Raw genomic sequence first — 23,179 nt, 5'->3', positions numbered from 1 at the left:
CAAATGATCTAAACACATTCTCTTAAAAGAAAACACCTTACATTTTCTATTGCAGTAAAAAGTCTATTGCCTTGCACATTATGCTCCAATAATCCTGGACAGTATGCCATCCCAATCTATTTGAGCGTCGGTTTGTCACTGATGTATCTGTGTTTTTGACCAACACATGATATATGCCCCTGCACCCAACATAAAACCTCTCTTGACAGTTTACCATTGAGAATATTGAAGAGGCAACGAATAAGGATATTGAAGGGGCAATTGGATTCTCTCCTGCTCAGTCTTTCGGGTATAGAGGTGGTCTATTTTTTTTTCTAGTGCTTTCCCCACTGGAAATGGCCTTGCTCTTAAATAGAAAATCTTGAAGGGAAAAAACTGCATGTTATATTTTTGCAATGGTGTTGTAGAGATGTTGGTCCCAGGACACCTGAAGACAAGCGCCACGTAGTTTGAAAACTTGTCTCTTCCCAACAGAAGTTGGTCCAAAAAAAAAAAAAAAAAAGATGAGAGATTGGGTGGGTGAGGTAACACTTGTGATATTTTTTTAAAATAGATGTATGTATATTTAAATTAATTTTTTTAAAGCTTCCTTTCCCCCCCCCCCACCTTTTTCAGCCATTTTTGAAAATCATTTTTTTCCCCCAAAGTGACTGGTGTCTTAAGAACAGGAAAAGTAGGAGGGAAGGAGGTGAAGTGGAGTGAGGGGTGGGGGGACTAAAATGTGATCAGTGAGAACTTGTTTTCATCCAGCAGGGTTAAAACAACTTTTTGACCCAGCTTTTTGTAAAGGCTTTCCTTACATTCTTTAAAAAGAACAGGAGGACTGTGGCACCTTAGAGACTAACACATTTATTAGAGCATAAGCTTTCCTGGGCTACAGCCCATTTCATTGGATGCACAGAATGGAACATATAGTAAGAAGATTTATATACACACAAGAAGGTGTGAGGGATACTTAACACGGGGAAATATTCAATATGTGTAATGACCCAGCCACTCACAATTAACTTGGGTTTGAACAGAGACTGGGAGTGGCTGGGTCATTACACATATTGAATCTATTTCCCCATCTTAAGTCTCTTCACACCTTCTTGTCAACTGTCTAAATGGGCCATCTTGATTATCACTACAAAAGTTTTTTTTCTCCTGCTGATAATAGCTCATCTTAACTAATTAGCCTCTCACAGTTTGTACGGCAACTTCCAACTTACCTGTGTGTGCGAGTGGGTGTATACAAATCTTCTTACTATATGTTCCATTCTGTGCATCCAATGAAATGGCTGTAGCCCACGAAAGCTTATGCTCTAATAAATGTGTTTAGTCTCTAAGGTGCCACAAGTACTCCTTTTCTTTTTGCAGATATAGACTAACACGGCTGCTACTCTGAAACCTACATCCTTTAGATACCTTAATCTGTATCAAAACTGTTCTCCATATTTCTTAAATGGTACTTTCTTCTTTTAGTCAATGCTACAAAAGAGTTATTGAAGTGAGTTACTGAAGTGAAATAACTTTGATACAATAAACTGGATATGGGTACAAGCTGTAGAAAATGAATTCTGACTTAGAACTAAGCTTGGCTAAAGTGCAGACCCATTAATGGCATATATGGTGAAGTGCATGTGCTGTATACTCTCAGAAAACAGGAAAATATTTGAGTATGAATCACTTTCAATATAAAAACACTGAGTCAGACAATTTACTAAATGAATAAACTTGAGAGTTTGGTTTCTGTGGACATGACTTTCACCTTTCAGTACCATTTTCTTCATTCATGTTAACAAAATTGCTTTTGGGCTTTGATCATGAAAATAAAAATTAGCTTAATACTACATTAGCCCCCAACTAAAACTCAGGGGCCAGATTCTCCACTGGTGTAACTAAACCTTGTTTTACTGACTGCAATGGAGTTGGGCTGGTTTGCATAACACAGCATCTGGTCCGCTGTTCGTACTAAAATTAACTTATGACCTAATTCAGTCCTGGCATGGATGAATTTGACCCATTATGTGTCTTTTTAAAAAAATAAAACACATTCTTAGTTAATAAAGGCTGGCTAGCTTCAAAATAAACTTGTTTTCCTGATGTACTTTTAAAGAACCCCTAATGCAGTGGTACCCACATTTTTTACCTCATTTCCCCCCCCCCCCCCAGCTATGGCCGGGAGAGGGGATGCAGCTCTTGGTGCAGGGGAGGTGGATAGGGGTAAGGGGGCCCTGGGTGCGGGGCTGAGAGCCGGGGCCCCGGGTGGAGCTGGGTGGTGCTCCCTCCCTGACCCTTGGGGGGGCTGGCCCAGACCCCATCCACGCCCCCTCCCAATATTCATCATGCCCCACAGTTTGGGGACCTCTGCCCTAATGCTTTCTTTAACATAATTATGGAAAACATGTTTTTCAGGTAGTGAATCTCAACCTTTTTGAGACTTGAAGGCCTAGTCCTTCTAGTTACTCAACTGTTCTCCCCTAAACACAGGAATAATACCTTTTGGCCACTACTTCAAATGACTCAAATCTTGTCCTTTGCTATTTTTGTTGTATAAAGAGCAGAGAGTTTTTTCTAACACTATTAAAGTTTTAACTTCTCTGCCCCGAGTCATTTGACAGATCATTAATTTTCCAGAAGTAAATGAGACAGGTTTGTGTAGGACCAAAATAATACTGGTTCTAAAAGATTGGGTGTCTCTCCAACAGAAGTTGTTCTAATAAAAGATATTAACTCACCCACCTTGTCTCTCTAGACTTCGTAATCAGAATGTAAGAGGTATGCTAGAAATAATAGTCATAGACTTAGTAGATTTCATTTATAATACTGACTTCAGCATTGCTTATGTCCAATAACACATAACATACGTGATAATGTACCCAGTAAGAGCTTAGTATGTAAATAGTAAACTTAATCAGTAAAAAGCTCAGGCAGGCAAACAACTGTTTCCTTTCTGTGTCCTTTCTGATGTGATAAGTGGGCTAAAAAACTTATTCTCATTGAAAGCTCAACTGTAAAAAGTATGTAAAAATGCAAAAGATGTCACAATAACCTATAAAATCAAATGTTGATGGGGAAAAGGTGTGAAAGTGAGACAGGCTAAATTAGTCTAAACAAAAAGGCCTGCAGCTGTAACTCAAGGACTGTTATAATCATGGTTTGTATAATAAGAAAATGTGGGTCCAAAAATTAATGAACCAGAATTGGTGGACAAAAATGAGGGGATGGGACATTCTACCCATCCCTCCCTTGTTTTGGGTCCATAGACTTTTTTTGTTTTTGTTTTTTGAAAGGGGAAGAACCAGATGAAGGCTACTGAAGCGAGCTTCACCATCATGGGTGTCATGCCCACCATATCCTGGGACCATGGATCTTCTTCATTCTGATCCTAAGAGAAACTAATACAACAGTCCTCAAAGGTGTCAGGTACTCTGCGATGAGCAGGCAAAAGGTAGGGGCAATGGCCCTGTTTGTCATCCCAACCCCACCTGGCCCATGGTACTGGCTGGTTACAGGTAAGGTAACAGTATGCCCCATCTTGAGGTTCAGTGCAGTATGAACACATCCCTTTGTTCAGGGATGGTCCAGCAGTAGCTGTGCTTCCAGAAGCACAGTCCCTACCAAAGCTATGTGGCTTTACATTGCTCCCTATTTGTGGCTGTGCCTAAATGGCATCAACTAACTCATAGTCATTTGGGTAAGTCAGGTACAGTGAGACACAGAATGCTTTTCAGAAGCACTATCAGTGCAGCTAGGTAACTGGGAGGGAGATCAAAACTCCATAACCCATGTAGCTGTAACAGTAGATTCAGGATGTAGCAACCTGGAGTTTGGAGGAGCTACCAAGAAGTCAGTCTGTGTGCACGTTGCTGGAATGCCAGCTGCAGTTGCAGCATCTCAGTAAATAGTTTTTAATAAAGAGCCAGTTTAGTTTAAGGAACGTGGAGCCCTCACATTATTGTTTAGCACATGGTATATGAACCATGGTGACAGCAGTCATTTTAGTGAGGCCCACAGCAAGGGAAGACAGTATGATTAACAGGCATGGAGGGACACTCACCACCAGGAATGCTGGATTTCCAGATGAAAAACCTTGCACCAGCAGGGAAACGGTGGAAGCAAGAATTAAGTCTGTATACGTATCTGTCCATGGGGGGGTATAAAGATGTGAAAATGAAAGTAATGCTTTTTTTATCATCACATTGTGGGGGGAAAGGATGAGAGATGAGTTAGACACTGTTGCCTGGAGTAATAAAGGTGTTTGAGTATTGTGATCCCAGGCAGAAAGAGATTGTAGACGGATACTGTTACTTCATCCAAATCCAAGAATCAGAAGAGGGAATAGATACTTAAATTACAGAGCTGAGAACTGACATCCACATGTAACTTTGGAGACATTAAAGATAGGATTGTTTGTGCACCATGTCATTCCAGTTCACAGGACAGACTGTTAGAAACAAAACTACCCCTAGAGAGATGCTGCCAAATAGCCAGGGCAGCTCAACTGTCTTGAAGAAAGGATCAAAATAACAGCCACTAGTGCAGAACACGCACAGAGGCTCAAACTAATTAATTTGAAATATCTTCATGTATTACTACTACTCTAAAGTCAGCTGCTCACCTCTGGATACCCCAGCTCTACCACTCAACAGTGATCTATCCAAATTATTTCATTCTGCCAACCCAATAGAAGAGGAATGGCAGGCTGACTTACTGATACCTGTGATCTCACCCTCCCATCTCTCCACAATGAGCTATTTATGGGGGAAGTAGAAGGTTGGGGAGGAAGAAAAGAGGGAATGGAGAAGAGAGAGTGGTAGGTAAACTCCATCTTGCTGAATCTACTGATTTTCCCTCTTCCCCAGCCCCACCCCCATAGAACTAGTAAGATGTAAAAATCACTAATTTTCTTTACTAGTCTATATCTAAATTCAGTATAAATCTCAAACCTAATATGCTAGTACTCCACCTTCTATAGTATGTTTTGTGTGAGGCTCTCAAAGGACTTTGCAAATAGAAATGAACATAATATCCTTGTGCAGTCTCATCTTGTATTGAGGTACAGAAAGGTCACACAACACTTGCCCAAGGTGGCAAGTGGCAGACCAAGGAACTGATCTTGAAACTCCCAATTCTGTGCTCTGACCACTAGAGTGTTCCCTATCAATAGTACAAAATAACTTTTTGCAGTTGTTCAGATGTTTCCTAACCCAATACTCTGGAAACATCACCCAGCTGTATGTTGGAAGCGAAAAGTAGTTACCTAATTACTAATATACTTACAGAAGCTCATTCTTAAACCATAAAGAGTCCCACATTGACACAGCCTACAGCTGAAGCTTCCCACATAGATCGTAACCTCCCTCCCACCTTCACTGTACGTGGGAGTGCATCTTTACTAGAAACAGTAATTACAAAAATGACCTTCATACTTACTGAAATTTGTGGATGGTGTCGCTGACTCATGGATTTGAGCCCAAATATTGGGTAATGGCAAGGTTCTTTAGTATGGCCTTCTCTACCACCTTATGCAACTGCTGCAATGAAAGCCATTTTCATGTCAGAACATCTTATGTGAAATACCTGTCTGGTTAATCTAGGATTTCTTCTATGCCAGAACCTAGGGAGCTCCAAAGACTGTGGAGAGAATCCCTGCCCTAGCTCTCCCCTGGCAAAGGCTGCCACAGCTCATTTAAGTTAGGCATTAGAATGATGGCCAGCTTTATGGGGATGCTTTTGGTTTTAGAATAGCAGAGCTCGTATCTGTTTGAAATAGAAGTTGCTACCTATGTTCTGTAAAGATTTTTTGCCTCCACAAAGAATATTAAGGATCTTCTCTAGCCTTTTTTTATTAGCTGTAAATGCTTTACTTTTATTGTTCATCTGTGTTGTACTTAAATAGGAAATCCCCTTCTCTAACCCACTTGTGATGAGTCAGTGCTGCTGCTCAGTTTGAACTAAAGTTTGAACTATCTCATAAATTGCAATAATTGCTAAATATAATCCTGTTTCTTTGCTTTGGGTGTATTCCGCAACTGGAAAGAGACTTTAGCATTTGTCGGGTAAGTAATTGGTGTTCTCACTAGATTTGTATATTAAGTCTGGGATATTGATTATTGCCTCAAGGAGTTAACAGCTTTATAAGGGTTCAAATAACAATTGGGATTAAAATATTACTCTGAATGTATGTAGCACTTGAATATAAATTTCTGTATAAACATGAATTGTTAATGTATTCCTAGTAATGGTCATCATTATAAGCCAACAAAAGGCACATTTAAAAGCCAAAAATTTTTAAAATATCTAATATTGGCATGGAGCAACTTGCATATTTTTAGTCTCTCCCCACATTTCTCTTGTCCATAAATATGCCTATCATCACCTCTGCAGAACTGCTCCTACAAGCCACCACCTCTTCTCAGAGCTTCCTGCATCATTTTTCCTCCATTTTGATTGCTAACTCCCTTCCCTACAAACTCCCAAAGTCACCCTCTCCAGCATGTCCAGAAAATCAGTGCTTGCTAGAGCTGGTCAGGAATTTTTTGATTGAATGTTTTTTGACTATATACCAATTCATCAAAGCCAAAACTTTTTGCAGAACTGTATCTGTTTCGATTAAACTTTTGTCGGGAATCTCAGTTGCGGGATGGGGGAAAAGAAAGAAACTCCCACCCTAGAATAATCAATATTGTAGTGGTTAGGACACTCATAAGGGATGTGGGATACCTAAGTTCGCAGCCCTGCCATGCCTGATTTGGAGCAGGGTTTAAATCTGTCTCCTACATCTGAAGCCAGTGTCTTAACCACCAGGCTACTGGCTATTCTGGGGTTTCTCTGGCCCAATGTGTCCTAAACCAGCAGGCTGCAGAGTCAGTACTAGTCTCTCTCTCTTTGGCCAAATTAACATTTAAATAGTATATAAATTGGAATAAAGGCAAGAGTGAGAGACCCCCACTGCAGGTCAGTGTGTTGACCACTGAGCTACTGGCTATTCTGGGACAAGGAACTCTCTGGCTGTATGTTTTCAAGTTTTCAACATCTGGTTCCAATGCAAGTTTTTCACTAAATGGAAAATCCATTTTTGACAGGCTCTAGTTCAAGCCTTCTCTCACACATGGAGAAGTATAGACACTTCACCGCGATCATTAAACAGCTTCACATGCTCATTGATTTCAAGATTTTTCCCTTCTCATTTGCAAAATTCTCCATGGACCTGCTTGTGACTCTCATCCTCATTTCCTCCATTCATCTACCACCCGCTTCATTTTGTATCATCGGCAGACTTTGCCACCTCACTGTTTACACCTTTTTCTAGATCATTTAGGAATATGTTGAACAGCGCTGGTTCCAATATAGATCTGTGGGGGATCCCGCTACTCATAGGTGCTACTTCCCCTCTGTTCGGTGGGTGCTCGATCCATGCCCCTGCCCCATCCTCACCCTACCCCCTTTCCGTCCTCTTTCCTCAAGTCCTTGCCCCTGCCCTGCCTCTTCTTCACCTCCTCCCCTGAGCGCGCCATGTCCCCACTGCTCCCCCTCCCTCCTGGAAAGTCCTAAGTGCCACCAAACAGCTGTTGGGCAGCAGAGGAGCAGGAAGCGCTGGGAGGGTGGGAGAGGAGCGGAGATGCAGCACACTTGGGGAGGGGGAGAGCTTCGCTGCCAGTGGGTGTGGAGCACCCGCTAATTTTTCCCCGTGGGTGAGCCAGCCCCAGAGAACCCACGGAGTTGGCGCCTATGCTGCTGTTACTTCTCTCTATTGTGAAAACTGAAAGTTTATTCCAGTCCTTTGTTTCCTATCTTTTAACCAGTTACTGATTCATGAGAGAATGTACCCTCTTATCCCACGACTGCTTACTTTGCTTAAGAGCCTTTGGTGAGAGATCTTGTCAAAAGCTTTCGGCAAGTACAAAATACAGTATATACAGTGGGTCACCCTTATCCACCTGTTTTAGACCCTCTCAAGGAATTCTAATAGATTAGTGATGCATTATTTCCTTCTACAAAAGTTGTGTTGGCTCTTCCCCAGCAAATCATGTTCATCTGTGTCTGGTCAATCTGTTCTTTGCCTAATTTCAGTACTAGGAATATTGGTTGAAACTATAGTAAACTGCCCTGTAATTGCCAGGATTGCCTCCGGAGCATTTTTTTTTTTTTTAAATCAGTATTATAGTCATCTAATACGGAGGCTGATTTAAGCAATAGGTTACATACCACAGTTAGTAGTTGTGCAACTTAATATTTGAGTTCTTTCAGAACTCTTGGGTGACTTTGTCTTGGTGATTTTATTACTCTTTAATTTATCAATTTGTTTTAAAACCTCCTCTGACACATCAGTCTGGGACAGTTCCTCGGATTTGTAAACTGTAAAAGAATGGCTCAGGTGTAGGAATCTCCATCCCATTCTCCTCACTGATTGTTTGGCAGGGTTTCTGCTTCTGATGTACTAACAAAGCTAACGGCTTTTTTTTTTTTTTTGGCCTTTTGTTAGTTGCTCTTCAAATTTCTTTTTTAGCCAGCCTAATTATACCTTTACACCTGACTGGTCAGAGTTTGGTCCTTTCTATTTTCCACAGTAGAATTTGATTTCCAATGTCTAAAAGATGCGTTTTTTGCTTCTAACTGACTCTTTTACACTGTTTAGCCATTGTAGCATGTTTCTGGTCTTCTTACTGATGTTGTTTTGTTTTTATTTGGGGTATAGATTTCATTTGAGTTTCTATTATGGTGTTTTTAAAAGGTTTCCATGCGGTTTTCAGGTATTTCACTACTGTGACTGTTCCTTTTCATTTCCATTTAACTAGCTTCCTCACTTTTGTATAGTTCCCCTTTTTGAAGTTAAATGCGACTATGGTGGGCTTCTTTTGGCTTTTTCCTCAATAATGTTAAATTTAATTACAGTATGGTTGCTATTACCAAGCAGTTCAGCTATAATCACCTCTTGGACCAGATCCTATAAGCCACTTAAGACAAAATCAGGAATTGCCTCTCTCCTTGTATGTTCCAGGACTAGCTGCAGTAGAAGCAGTCATTTGAAAATTCAGCAGCAGACTAAATTATTTTGCATTTACTCTGTAAGGTATATTGGGGTGCAATGTATGTGAAAGACACTGTAGTAAAGCGAGTTGTATCTGCATTCTTTTACTTGTTGAGTTGTGGCAGTGGGAAACGGTGGAACTCAAGTCTACTTAGGTAGGATCCTGGGGTTTAGAACACCCCAAAGTTAGGGCCTGAGTTTAAAAAGAATCCCACTACTGATTTTACAAGCGTATTGGTGCAAAGGAAGTTGTCATTAAAAGCCACAGAGATGTACAACTTCCCATACTCTTTGACTAATCCTTTTTTCTAAAAGAGCATTTTTAAAAAAAATCTGTGACTGCACAGGGGATTTCCTTAGATATATAGATATAGATATTCTTAAGGGGCCTATTATGAACCATAGAAGTCAATGGGTGTTTTGCTTCTGAAGACTTTGCGCTGATAAACACAATCAATATTGGTTGTAAACATGAGAGGCTAGTAAAGACAACAGGCAGTATTACAACAATCCAGATACATGGCACAGCATCTGCATTTGTTTATTTGTAAAGAACCCACTTAATATTTTAAAAACAATTCTAAGGGCATCATCCTGTATGTAGAATGAGCCTGTAACAAGCTAACTTTAAATGCTGTGGATCATTTATTAAGAGAAGCTACACCCAGGCTGCTCATGACCCTGATATTCTGTAACCTACACTCGCTGCTTATCAGCTACTGCATTATTGAGGGGAATTGGTGCCCTCAAGAAAGGAAGCTGCTAAGGATAGGAGCTTCCAGGAAATCTCACCAGATCAAGGAAGCTGGAAGGTGTGCTCCTGTGGGGAGGAGCTCCCAGAGATAGCAGCAGGACAGAAGCCTGTGGCGCTTCAGCTGGCTGGAGGAAGTGGCTGCAGGAAATAAAGTCAGGGCAAGTCTACACAATGGTGCTACATCGGTACAGCTGTGCTGCTGTAGTGCGTCTGCAGGCTTCAAGCTGAAGTCTGAGAAATTTGTGTATAGACAGAAGTGGGGTGGAGGGTTGGGCTCAAGCATGAGTCCGAGTCTGGGCTTATATTGCAGCGTAAACATACTCTGAAACGCTGCAAGGTGGGAAGGTCTCAGGGCCAGGTTCCAGCCTAAGCCTAAGTCTACACTGCTATTTTTAGCCCACAGCCTTAGTCCCATGGGCCCGAGTTAATTGACCCTGGGCTCTGAGACTCGGTTCTATGGATTTTTTTTTTTTATTGTCGTGTAGACATACCCTCTGAGGTAGCTGGGTGGGAGTGGGTCTCAACCCCCTGACAATTGGTCTTTATGGTTTTATTTGGTCTGAATAGTCACATGGACATTTCATTTGGGTTCAATCTGTTATTACTTTTGTGTGTTTCATTTTTACAAAGCCCTGAGAGATGCCCTATAAATCAAAATAATTAAATTATGCTGAACAAAATTAAGAAGGTTGTTACCAGATGCTGTTGAGAAGAATTCTGGGTTCTAAGGGAAAGATTACCAGACTACTGTATTTCCTAGTGTAGTTAAATACTGCCTTATAAATAAAATGGATGGATAGATACAGTAATCATTTAAGAGCCTAATTGAGAGAGACTTATTCCTAGTGTGTAAAATAACTTGCAGTACTTAAAAAATATTTTTTGTGGTTTTTAAAGGTCGTGGAAGTATAAAAATCTTTGCTATGCTTTTTAGTACTCCAACCAGTAGTAAAGAAATGGGAGCCCCCCTATCCAAAACTCAGTGAATGGTTTTTCCTTACAATGTGCATAAAAATTAATCATTTTACAGCCTATTTTACAGTTCTAAGTATTTATACATTTTTCCTAATTGTTCCCCAGTGCTTAAACACTGCCCCCTGTAGATTTTTTTATTAGTAAAATCTAAAGTTCACATGGGTGCTATTCCCATTAAATGAGGGTCATGTGAGGTGGAAATAAGAGCCAAAGATCAGGAGTTATTTCACTTTTATAGTTCTTTCTAGAGGAAACAGGAGCTTTAAGGCAGTTCTGTCAAAAAATGTACATAGACATTTGAATTTTAGACCAGTTTTCTAGTGAAGAGGAGGAGCTATATTGGAAATACTGCATCTTTTAAATTATTTAACAGCCAGATCTAATGATTGAGAGTTTTCTTATGATGTGGTTTTTAACATTACCACACAGATCTTGTGCAGATATACTGTAATGTTGTAAACTGGTATTATCCTTGATTCAGAAAGAAGGAAAAATAGATTCATATGTATTACCAACAGGGTGGAAGCACTGCTTATTATGGTAATATTAGTGGCTAAGAAGGGAAAGTCTCTAAAGGTTCCACAAAGTCATCTGGCAAAGTCTTAGAGATTACAGTTCTCATCTGAACTTTTGTGGAGAAGCCTGTTTTTTCAGTTTCCTTCCTTCCTTTCCTCTGCTCGCAAATGGCTCCTTTCTTGTTGCTATCCAGCCAACTGCTTCACCAGCAGTCACACAACCTTCCCCAAGTGCTTTCTCCATTCCCATTCCTCTTCTTCAGTCAACTTTACATCCTGTTCAGTGTACTGTCTTCCTACTTCATCCCACTGTCTGCGCCTACATCAGACACCAGACCCTACCTCTTTTCTGCTTTGAGCCTAGGCTCCTGCATTCTGAATTCTGCAGTATTTCCTTTCTCCATTATTGGATGTGTATACACAGGATGATAGTGATAGCAATAGCAGACCGGAGCAACAGCTGGTTCAACCACTTATAACAAGGATATGCCATGTAAGGACACTCAGCATGACATCGTTTGGGCTGTTTTAATGATCTGCCTGTAATAGAACAGGTTCAAAAGCACGGGATCTCTCAAACAAAATAGTACTTTTCTTCTAATACAGACTATTTTGGTAAGGAGTCCCCTGAATTCTTTGTACAGAAATGTTATAGTACTAGTAAGTGCGTAAGGCACAAGAGCAGGTAAAGTGAAATGTGAATGTTTACACTAAGGAAACAATGAGTAGCTGGATTTGGGAGACAAATTATTTCTTTTGGAATTTACTTCCATTTTCTCCTCACCTTTTGTCAATACACTCTAATTTTGGTATGTATTCTGGCCCCAAGTGGATTCATGAGTCTGGACTTGTGTGTTGCAAGGAAAATCTCTGAAAATTACTTAAAATACCTTTTCTTATTGCTAAAGATTTTAAAGTTGCAGACTCAGGGCTTCCCAAGGCTAGAAGCAATGCTGTATCCTGCTGGAAATCTAGCATTCTTGTTTCTTGCTCTGCAGAGACACTAGATAACACTTTAATATGTCAGCAATTTGAAGTGCAGAAAAGTAGTCATGGATACAAGACTGATTTATTTCTCCATCTTGGGTGTAATGTATGTATGTTTGTTTATTGGCAGGAGGTAATTCTATATTTGGGGGCACGAAGAAACATTCTAGAGCTGTGTGGAGAAAGGGAATTCATTTTATGAAGGATTTTGATATTTCAAAATTTGATTTCATTCTGATTTGAAATGAAAACTGAAAATTTCAAAATTCTCAGTGAAAGAGAGTGGAGTCCTAGCTCCTGGGCAATTCGTCTGGCAGGAAGTTCCAGAACCACAGATCCTGAGAACCAAGGGGTTGCCAACTCTGAGGGAGTCTTGCAGGCAGGCTGCTTAGGAGCCAGGCAGGGTCACATTGACCCCATATGCAGTGTTTTCCCCAGGAACTGAAATTAAGCGGGGTGTTCAAATTTACAGGAGAGGAGTCAGGGCCGATGGGAGGTGAAGGTGGGCTGTATGGCACCATAGTAAAAACTGAAAAATGTTTCATGACCATTTTATTAGATTTTTTTTAAATCATCACACAAATTAAAGTTGGCTACTCAAGCCTTCTATGAAATGCTACAACTACATCCTTCTTGGTTTCTTCTTATAATTTTGCACAGCTCTGTTAATGAACTTCTTGAATGCAATGCATTCATCTTTGGTGGCTTCTCTTGTGTCCGGTATTTCCATTCCTTCAACTAATATACTCATTAGTTCATTCACATGATCAGGCAGAAGGCGACTTCTTTCAAAACACAAAATTCTATTCAATGATGAAAAAGAATGTTCAACTGTAGCTGCTGTGACTGGGAGTAGCAAGAGAAGAATTCCTACTTCTTTCAGCCCAGGAAAAATAGCATAAAGAAGTAGTCGAGCCACTATTGATGATAAAAAAGAAGTTGAAGTCAAATCTTCATTCATTCATCATATGATATGCCACTCTGTGTTCAAATTCTCTATTCTGTCCTGTTTAATGACCCAAGTGGTTTCAGCAGTAGACTTATGAGAGAGAATGGCAATAGTCTTCTCTGAATGTAGTAGCAAAAGTAATCCACCAGGCTCGCTACTTAGATCCATCCCATCTTGGTAGATACTTTCCAAAGCCAGTAATAATGGCTGGAGTAATTTTAAGACAATAGCCAAGGATTGCTCATGAGAAAGCCAGAGGGTTTTCCCAGGTTGGGCTAATTTGAACGTCAGTCCCAGTATATCTTCTATATTTTCCAAGATATTCAGTCTTTTTGGACTTTTGCTGAAAAAAGAATATAATGAAGACATTAAATTTATAGCTTTTGTAATGTCTTTTGAAGAGTCTGCAGCTCGTACTAGCGCTAGTTGGAGTAGATGGCCTCTGCAGTGTGTATAGGAGAGACTAGGGTTACACTTTTTTTTCTGAGCAAAGCTTGTGTTCCACCATGTCTTCCAGAGAAGTTTGCAGCTCCATCAAATGCACAAGCAACCATCTGTTTGGGGTCCCACTGACAAGCATTTAACTCTTCTAAGATGTGGGTTGTCACAGATGCAGCCAATGTGTCTTCTATAACTTGAACATCTAGAAATGCATCTACTGGCCTACCACTGACATCAAGATAATGTACACAATGACTTAATACTTGATGACCATTTGCATTGGTGCATTCATCAGCCATGTATGCAAATTTTTTTAATGTGGTGAGAGAGTTCTTCACTTTTTCAACTGTTGAGTCTTTCACTGTTTCACCACATACCTCTAGCCAGTCAGTTGAGTTTCTTTCAGAAAGATAGTGAGTGTTTGCTGGTCTTGTCCAGAACCAGTGTTCAGCTTCAGGATAAACAAGTGACAATGCACTTACCACACACTACAAACTGGAGGCCAATGTTATCTCTTGCTTAAATAGAAAGTGTGATGCCATGGCCATGTTTGTTCACATGAACTGTGTTGTGTAACAGCCTCATTAACACTCACTGGTGTTGTCCTTGGTCAGTGGAGACTCAGAGTTCAGAGGTGCTTTCACATGAGTTCATCTCCCAGGTGGGGGGTAAGAAGACACCTTGTTTGTTCCTCCAGCTGCTCACTGTTCGCTCTGACCACTGTTATTCATTGTGCCACCGTTCACTCCATTGCTCCGTTGCCAATGGCCCTGCGCCGTTACCTTCTGCTGCCACCTGCCACTCTGACCTCTGCAAGTTGGTCTCTGGAGGTTCCACCCAGCTCTCAGTGATTTTAGCTGAGCTCTCAGTGGGGGAACCTCACTGCTAGTGCAGACTGGGCCATCTCTTCCACAGAAACACTGTCCCACAGCAGGTCTAAGCACTTAGACCTGATTCTCAGTGATTTCAGCTGTAGTGGTCACTTAACAAAACAAAGACTGACTATGGAGCCTAATCAGCTCTGTCTTTAAACAGAGGAGAGGGGCAGGTCTAATAGTACTTGTGACTCAGGCAGACCATCAAGCAAAACACCTGTCCCTACCCTCTCTCTTGATGCCGTCAATCAGCCCAGGCTAAGTACAGTTCTACTGCCCTTTACTCATACAATAAGAATAACAACACTTCACTACACCTTCCTCCCCGCACCCCGCATTCAAGTGATTTGTAATCCAACCCCAGCCAAAATCTATCACTTGGGCAATGCAGCTCTGTTTGCTGGATACCTAGGTAGATTAGGTGTGAATGTAAATACAATCTGGTCCTGAAGCCTTTTCCCCCCCAGCTCATCACTAGCTGTCAGGGAGAGCTAATTTAGTCTTTGCTTACAAATCATAATTTGAAATTATTAGGTTGGCCAACATCACTGTTATGAATGCACTGACACTGTCATAAACAGCTGTACAAGGAAGCTAGTCTGTTCATACTTTTCAACTCTATTATACTTTTTCAGATACATGTATTTTATCATAACTTTGTATGCTTTTAAAGTATGTATTAATGTTTCAATTTCAATTCAAATTTCCAAACAATCACTAAATTGGCAACACTGCATGTAACTAGTTCACAAAACTGGGAGCGGGGCGGGTGTTGGGGAAATTCAGGAGGGGTAAACACCCCCGGGGGTGTGTGTGTGTAGGGAAATCCCCACCCCATAGCCGGCGAATTATGAGCCTGTGGTGCCCATGCTCCATCAACATTCATGAGGGTGTGCCCAGCTCCACCAATGTTTGGGCTCCAGGCCCCGTGCTTTCGGGGGCCCCGCACTATGGGTCAGCAATGTGGGGCGCTCTCACCTCGAGGGTGGCTCCCCCGCCTCCCCACAAGCAGCTCCCCCAGTCCCTGGAGTCGCTGTGTGCTGCAGAGAGACCCCCCCCCAGCACTGACCCAGCTCCCAGCCCATTGGCTGGGAACCCCGGCCAGTGGGAGCTGCAGGGGCTGGTGCCAGAGCTGCTGGGCCATGCCTGCACAGCAGGGAGGGGGAGGGAGCCACAGGCAGAGAGAGCAGCCGGAATCTGTCACTGTCAGACACACAGACACAGCCGGGGGGTTGTGGGGACAGATAGATGGAGCTGTGGGGAGGGGAAAGGAGCAGCGATGGGCACTCTGGGGCTGGCATAAAATATACAGTACATAGGGGGCTTCCTGAGGGGGGTATAGCAATACCCCCTGCAGAGCAGACTCGGGCTGTGGCTGGCTCCATCCATCACTTCCCCCCACCCCACAGAGACCCACACAACCCTCTGCCTCTTCCTGAGAAACCGCCAACGGCCCCTGTGCCCCTGTCAGCCCTCTCAAGTAATTCAATCTACTCTTCTTTTCCAAGCAGTTTGTGGCTTTTCTTGTAAGAAAACTTACAATTTCTTTGCAAAGAAGTCCATTTATAGTTTTTTCACTTAAGAAGTATATTTTCTGGTTGTTCATAAGTTCATTTATTTTGTTAACTTGGTTTCATAGGCAATTTAAAAAGTCACTTGAATTGTACCTGCTTTTTTCCATTGGTCCAAAAACACATGGAAGAGGTGCAGATTTTTATTTCTGTGGGCCAAACCACCCTGTGTAGAAATGTAAATGTCAGAGCTAGAATAGCTCTGCAAGGGTAAGGGTCCCTTCAGGAAATTGTCCTCAAGTGATTCATTCTTCTGGGCATTCCATTCTGTTGTTCCCTCCTATAGCGATAGTGATCAGTGTTTCCACCCACGGGGTCTTCTTTCTCTGGAGCTTCTCATGAAGTAAAGTCTGTCATTACAGGTTTTTATCTCTGTAATATATTTAATTTTGATGTATTGTTAATTAATGCACTATGGGACTCCCCTGTAGCCCTCTGTATAAATTGATCCTCTTCTTTCCATATGTTTTGCCTGTAGGGTTTTCTGCAGCCCTAGGGCAGCCAACAATAACCCCTGTGCCTTTGCAATGGAGTGAGGGATGGGGATCATGGGTTCCCTATTTATGTGATTTGCAAGAAGTGTTATCATTACTCAAGGTACCAAAAGTGTTTAAATGATAATTGCCTTGTAAAATCCCAAAGCAAGTTCATTTTCATTTCTCATATACAGTACACACATTTTCATTAATTATGAGTTGAATTTATTATTATTATTTTATTTATTAGCTAGGTTACTGGGTTTTTTTTTTCAGTGTGGCAAAATGTGTGCTATTTTATGGGTTGAGTGATTGAATGACATAATACCCCCCACCTACCGCCAACGTCCATCACTAAGTCCGGTAATTTTGTCAAGTGTTCGTCGCACAACATGGTGGTGCCTACCCCTGCCTTGTGCTTCAGGGGGTCATGGGGTCCAAGGCGGCCTGGGGAGTTAGTGGGGGGCTTGGCACTGGCAGCAGCAAGTGGCCTGGCCCCAGCCCACTCCACTCCACCTCGCTGGCTCCCGGCATTGCTCAGGGGCGGGGGCTTCAGGGAAGAGGTGGAGTGGGGGCGGGGTGGGAAGAGGCGAGGCGGAGCAGGGTTGCTCACTGCTGTCGGCGCCAGGCACCACGCTAACCCCCCAGGCCACCCTGGGCCCCGCGTCCCCCTGAAGTGCAGGGACCGGGGCGATTGCCCTGATCCATTCTATGGATGGGACAGATCCACTTGGGCACCACCAAAAATTATAGAAACCTGCCACCCATGATTGACCCCTGGATTCCATCGCAACTTTATAGAAGTGAACAGTCTCCACAAAGCTGTTTAAATTTCAACAAATCAGTAGTTGTTTTGTTGGAAGTTTTCTGGCCAGCTCTAAAACAAATTTTGACAGACTGACATGAGATTTTAAATAACAAGTTCCTGAAGCTGCTGATTTTTTGGTGTCCTAGACAAGGTCCAGAGATTTTTTTTTTCAATCTTCCTTTTGGCAGAACCAACTTCATCACACTACGTCCTCCCAACATGATTAGTCGTGGTTGAAGTCCACGGAAAACTCCTAATGATTTCCAATCGAGCTAGGATTTCATTCTTAGTTTACAAGTTTGGTGAGTTTGGAGGATGTAGTATGGGAAAGTGGGTGCCTGAAGGCTGGAATCCTTAGGTGGGGCAGAGTTAAGGTTGCAATGCATGGTCTCTGTTTCAGTAATTGAATTAATGGTGAGATCTGTAGGTCGAGGACTAGAAGGTATCTTAATTTTTCTTTCCCTTCCTTTTGTGTCATGCTTGTTACATGTGTAGCAATCTTAAATTATTTCACAATGACATATTTGTATATTAAGAGTTGTTATAAACTGAAATGTCTGAAGATCTGGGGGGAGAAAATAAGAACTGAATGGAACCTTCATCCACATTTCAAGTAAGTAGTTATAGCCTTTAACTTGCTAGTTTTAAGTAAGGAACAGAACTTCTGATGTGGGTGGGGGCTGCAGAGGAAGTCACCAACAACCTCTCCCCTTCATGTATGGGTGCAGAGTAAGCCAGTGCAGCCCACAAAAAGATTGGCTGGGAGATGCATTGGTTTTAGTACAACTCATAGCAGCCTCTTTTGAGAGGCCTTTATGGAGCCCAAACTGTGGCTTAACATTGTCCTCTTATGGTGGAACTGTGGGTGAAGTCGAAAAGTGGAATCGCCTACCTTCCCTCCCTTGAGGGTGAATCACCATTCTAGTACAGCTGCCTGTGCAAGGACAGCAGGTGTTATTTGCACTCCCTTTTGTCTGGCCCCTGTTCTTTAAAGACCCCAAAATGCCACCATCCGTTTGGTAACTTATGTGAAATATGTTTGTCCCATTCCTAGTAAGCTTGTGTCCATACCACAATTTACACCCTTATGAGCAGTTGCTGTCTCAACATAGTCTGTCATAGGGGTTGTATACTTCTATCTATCAGTGTTGTATCTGAGTGCCTTCACTGCACTATTTGAGCACTTGAGGTCAATAAGAGGATGGCCAGGGAGATTGATGCACTCTCTAGGGCAAGACTAGGGCACATTGGAGAGGCAATATAGAGAGGCTTCTGCTGTGACTCTTGTGTGGATGGATACAATAGAGGCCTCAGTCCTGCAACAAAGTCTACAAACAGAGACTCTTGCACCCACAGTTATGTCTGTCGGACTCCTTGTAGGCGCCAGGGTCTTCTTTCAGATCCTATTGCAGAATTGGGTCCTAAGACATCAATCTTCAGTACTATTATAAATATTTATATTCAATAATAAAAGTTAAAAACCAAACACATAATTATGCCAACAAATTAAAGTCCATATACTGCATATGCCTGTAATTGTTAAAAGTGCATATGCCAAGGATTATAGAGGGGCATGGTTTCAGAGGCATGGCAGCTGAACTGGCTGTTGCCCACCATTACTTCTTGATTTGGGGCATGTGAATTTGTAAAAAGAGCCAACCTATCTATGATAGAGGCAAGCAGTTCTTTGCAGCATGACAAAAATGGAAGTGTGTGGCAGTAGTTCTCCTCAACCCACTGAAAACGGGAAAGCTGTCGACAGCTTGTATATAACAGTTATGCTGGAGAATGGGAAGCAACAGGCGTCCTTGTTACCGAAGAAAGAATTTTTGATACAAAAAGTGCAGGATCAAAGTTTTAACTTTTCCAGAGCTAAACTGGAAACTTCCTGAGCTGCAAATCCTTCTCCTTCAGCTTCCTTTCCAGAATGCATGGGTCCCAATCTGTTTTTAAACACAATTTCTGAATTGTTCTGTTTTTCTTCCCAATTTCTTTTCCTCATAGTGGTCTCTTCTCCCTACTCTAACACTTAAATTGCAATTAAGTCATTTGCAAGCCACTCAGGATCAAGTATTTAAGCTGTTATCTTCAAGCTGTATTAAATTTTCTCTAACTCGTTTCCTTATTTTTCCCTGATGGAAAATCTCCAAACAAAAGGCTCTTCAGTGAGCAGTAAAATAATTTGGATGGCAGACATCCAGTCTGTGCTTTCTGAAGATAAGTGGCTTGGCTATGTCCAAAAAACCATGAAATGTTTTATTGTCCAATTATAGTTTACAGTGGTGTAGCCAAAGGGGTTTTCCTTTTTTAACTATATGGATGGGAGACCCAGGATAGCAAGATGCATATGTGAATCCTGATGGATCCCCACAGCTATTCCCCTTTTAAGTCAGGAGAAAGCGTTCCTCCTTCAGTTTCATGAGTTACTATTCTCTACCTCTGCAAAATGTTTTGCTCTGCCTTCTTTTCTGTGATGAAAATGTTATTACTTTCTTATTACCAATGTTTAGAGAAGCTTACAATGAAATAAAGTAATTGTTTGAATCAGGATGGCTGTTAAAACTCAATTTTAATCGGAAGGAAGGAGAATACATTTTCACTTTCTCTTCATAGGACTTAACAAGGCCCATGTTCTGTATTGGGAATTTTAGGGAGAAACTGCTGTTCATGACTGATGCTCAGTGGACGGAATATCTGCTCCTCAGGGCAACCCTTTGTGCATGCATTGTGAAGTGCCTTAGGGTGTGTCTACACTGCAGTGGTAAGCCCAGAGTTCAAACTCAGGCACAGATCTAACCCCCCTTCTGTATACGCACAAATTGTGCTTACCTAGGGTGCCAGGACCCCATGGGAGTGAAGGGTCAAATCCTGAGTTAAGCTGGGACTCAGGGTTCAAGCCCACACTGGATTCATGCTCTGGGAGTCCACCAAAAGTATTCCACAATCCCATGGGATGACTTCCTTTGTCCTCTGGACAGTCAGATTTTGTTGGGAACCAGGTTTCAACAATTCCTAACCTGGGCTTACAAATGAGTGTAGACACTCAAGTCCTAGGTTAACAAACCCAGGGTCTGCTAACTCAAGTTCTACTAACCCTGGACTTACATTGCTATGTAGACATACCATTAGGTAGCTGGCAGTAGTTGGTTCTGTAGCCTGCAATGTGCAGGAGGTCAGACTAGATGATCACAATGGTCCCTTCTGACCTTAAAGACTATGAGAAGATGTATATTGCAAAAACGGTTTCTGCATATTTGTTCAGATTCCAAATGGTTGTTCAGTTCAGACATTTTGGTGGTGATTTAGCTGTGCTCTGCCAATATTTTCTAGCAGAAACTGGAATATTGATTCATTTCTAGTCATGGGGAAAAAATCCATTGTTCTAATAGGAACAGTAACTAAAATTTGTCAGCAATCCCCATTTCTTTATTTGCTAGCTGGACCTCCTTTCACACAAACACTCAGACACAGAGATGACATTCTGGCCTTGTTGAACTCAATGGCCAAACTCCCATTGATTTTTAGGGTCAGGATTTCATGCACTGTACATCTCAATTAAGTAATAAGGGGTCTAACTCAGAAGCATGTATGGGTAGCAACTGCTACTCTCAAGTTTGCAAACTAGTTTCCATCCTTGCACACTGTTTTCACAGGCACATAACTTTCCAAACTATTTGCCTTCCTTGCTTTGCATTTGTCTTAAAAATGAAGTTTATTTTTAATTAATCTTTTGTGAAGGCTTGAACACAATCCCTGTACCTATTTTAAAGTTAGGGAAGGAGAAACACATTTAGACTAGGTCCTTTGAGTCAGTCCGTTTTTTCATTATATGTTTTACACAGTGTTTAGACTAAAGCACCAGGTCCTCAAGGAACTATAGCAAAGAAATTATATGGGAAAATAATACATTCCGTATTGTAAAACCTGACCTTTTTATTTAAAGTGAATAACTCCTGAAATGACTGACTTTTGAAATGTTTAAGTCTGTTTATATAGGCCTTTCTAGTTATAAAATAACACAATTATGGTCACTTGCAAATACAGGATTGAGCAGCTGTAAGGGTTTTTTTTGGGGGGGGGGGGAAGGAGGGGGAAGTGAGGAGGGTGAAAATCTTATTAGAACAGTGAGGCCAATAATAATCACACCATTAAAGATGGCAAAAATATCCTCAAAGGTCAGGATAATTTATCCCATTTGGAACTAAATTTGTAAAAACTTGTTTGTGAGATTTTGGTGTCATCGAAACTGAAACCTGTGCCTGAAACAGGCTTAACCCTGAACCTCAACCTAATTCAGGGGTTACTATCTCCTTAACCCATCTCTAGTTAACAGCATGACTGTGCTACCTTTTATCAGCAGCTGAGAGACTTATTAACCAGCCCGTGTTCAGGGAGTTATATCCTAAAATGAATTACTATAACTGAAAAGAATATCACATCACTTCTTGTCAAGCGTAATGAACCTGTGCAATGGCTGCCTTTTCACACCCGTCTTCCCCTCAGAAATAAAGGAATAAATCAGCAGCTTTAAAGTGCCATTTATTCATCAGCGAGTGGGTGTTGTATATCCTTTTTGATAGAGACCATATGAATGATAGAATCTAGCTCTATCTCTTTAGAGAAACCAATAATGAGATGAAACCAAAGTAAAGTGCATTCTTAGAAATGGTTCGATGACCTATGTGGTCCTTACAGTAAATCGTACCACTTCTAGATTAATATTTGTGTTTATACCTTTATTGGGCTGATATAACTTTTCCACTGTGTAGGCTGTTGCTTTTCCCACAGAGCTCCCTCCGGCTGAGTAGGTGTATTATTGTGTCACTGTTCCATGGTACCCTGAAGAACGAGGGAATCCTCTGTGGTCTTTCATCAGCACTGCTTTCAAGTAGATTTACGTGGGTTGTATTTATATGAGAGAGATTAATATGTTCTCAGTGGGAGAATGACTTTAAGAAAGGGGTTTCCCTGAGCATGGGTGGATTCAATGTTGAGATATATATGTGTCTCCAAACCACTTACTTATCATTTGATTCAGAGAGTATTCTTGAGCCTTTGAGACTATAGCATTCTAACTTAGCAGCACCCAGAGGCAACTCGCATAAAGAATGGTGAGTAATCAGTGCTTTATTTTTAATCGTATACATGTCTAGCCTCCAAAAGAAATCAGTCAGATTTATCCCGTTTCCTTTCCCTCCCCTCCCCCACCCCAAAAGTCTCACTTTGTATTTAAAACTTTCAAGAAAATTTATAACTTTTTCGTTTCTTAGTAATTTGCAGATCACCTTTCTCCACACAGGGCTGCATAGCAAAAAGATATAGTTAGGTGTATTGCCAGCTAAAGCATTTATTCAATATCCACCAATATAAGATGCCACAATCTGTATAATGTATCCATTCTGTGTCCCAGCATATACTCCTTAACAGGGTAGAACTCTTATTGAAGTAAATGAGCTGGATGGTGCTCATGCTTCTGGCCCCTTTGGATTCAATTGTAAAAGTTCATTGACTTTAACAGCAGCAGAAACCATGTCTTTGTGTTTAACTATGGTCTACCATTACTATCAAGTGGGGCTTTTTATCCTTGTCTGCTGGTGTTTATGGCACTTGAGGATGTACCAGGACTTTGGGGCTCATTATTTCACTGCAGTGATAATGTTGAATTCATTTTATTCATCTTATTTAAAGATGTTATGTCTGGTGGTGGTAAGAAATGTACAATCAGGTTATGTACACCTCACCTCTGAATATGGGAACATTTCAGAGCCATAATGTCTTTAATTCACAGTGATACATACAGTGTTAGTAGTAT

General features: G+C 41.4%; 1 protein-coding gene across 1 annotated transcript in view; it reads left to right on the top strand.

Moving 5' to 3' along the window:
• The first annotated feature begins 3,275 nt into the window (after positions 1-3,275).
• Positions 3,276-23,179, top strand: part of TNIP3 (TNFAIP3 interacting protein 3) — a 95,560-nt gene continuing 75,656 nt past the window's right edge. The window contains exon 1 of the mRNA XM_084627408.1: positions 3,276-3,433. Within this exon, the coding sequence (XP_084483534.1) occupies positions 3,419-3,433 (15 nt within the window). The 5' untranslated portion in view covers positions 3,276-3,418. The remainder of the gene's footprint in view (positions 3,434-23,179) is intronic.

The sequence above is a fragment of the Lepidochelys olivacea genome (assembly GCF_965140295.1).
Source record: "Lepidochelys olivacea isolate rLepOli2 genome assembly, chromosome: 4".
Taxonomy (NCBI): Eukaryota; Metazoa; Chordata; order Testudines; family Cheloniidae; genus Lepidochelys; species Lepidochelys olivacea.
The sequence above is the reverse complement of the archived record's forward strand: the minus strand, read 5'-3'. Positions and strand labels throughout refer to the sequence as shown.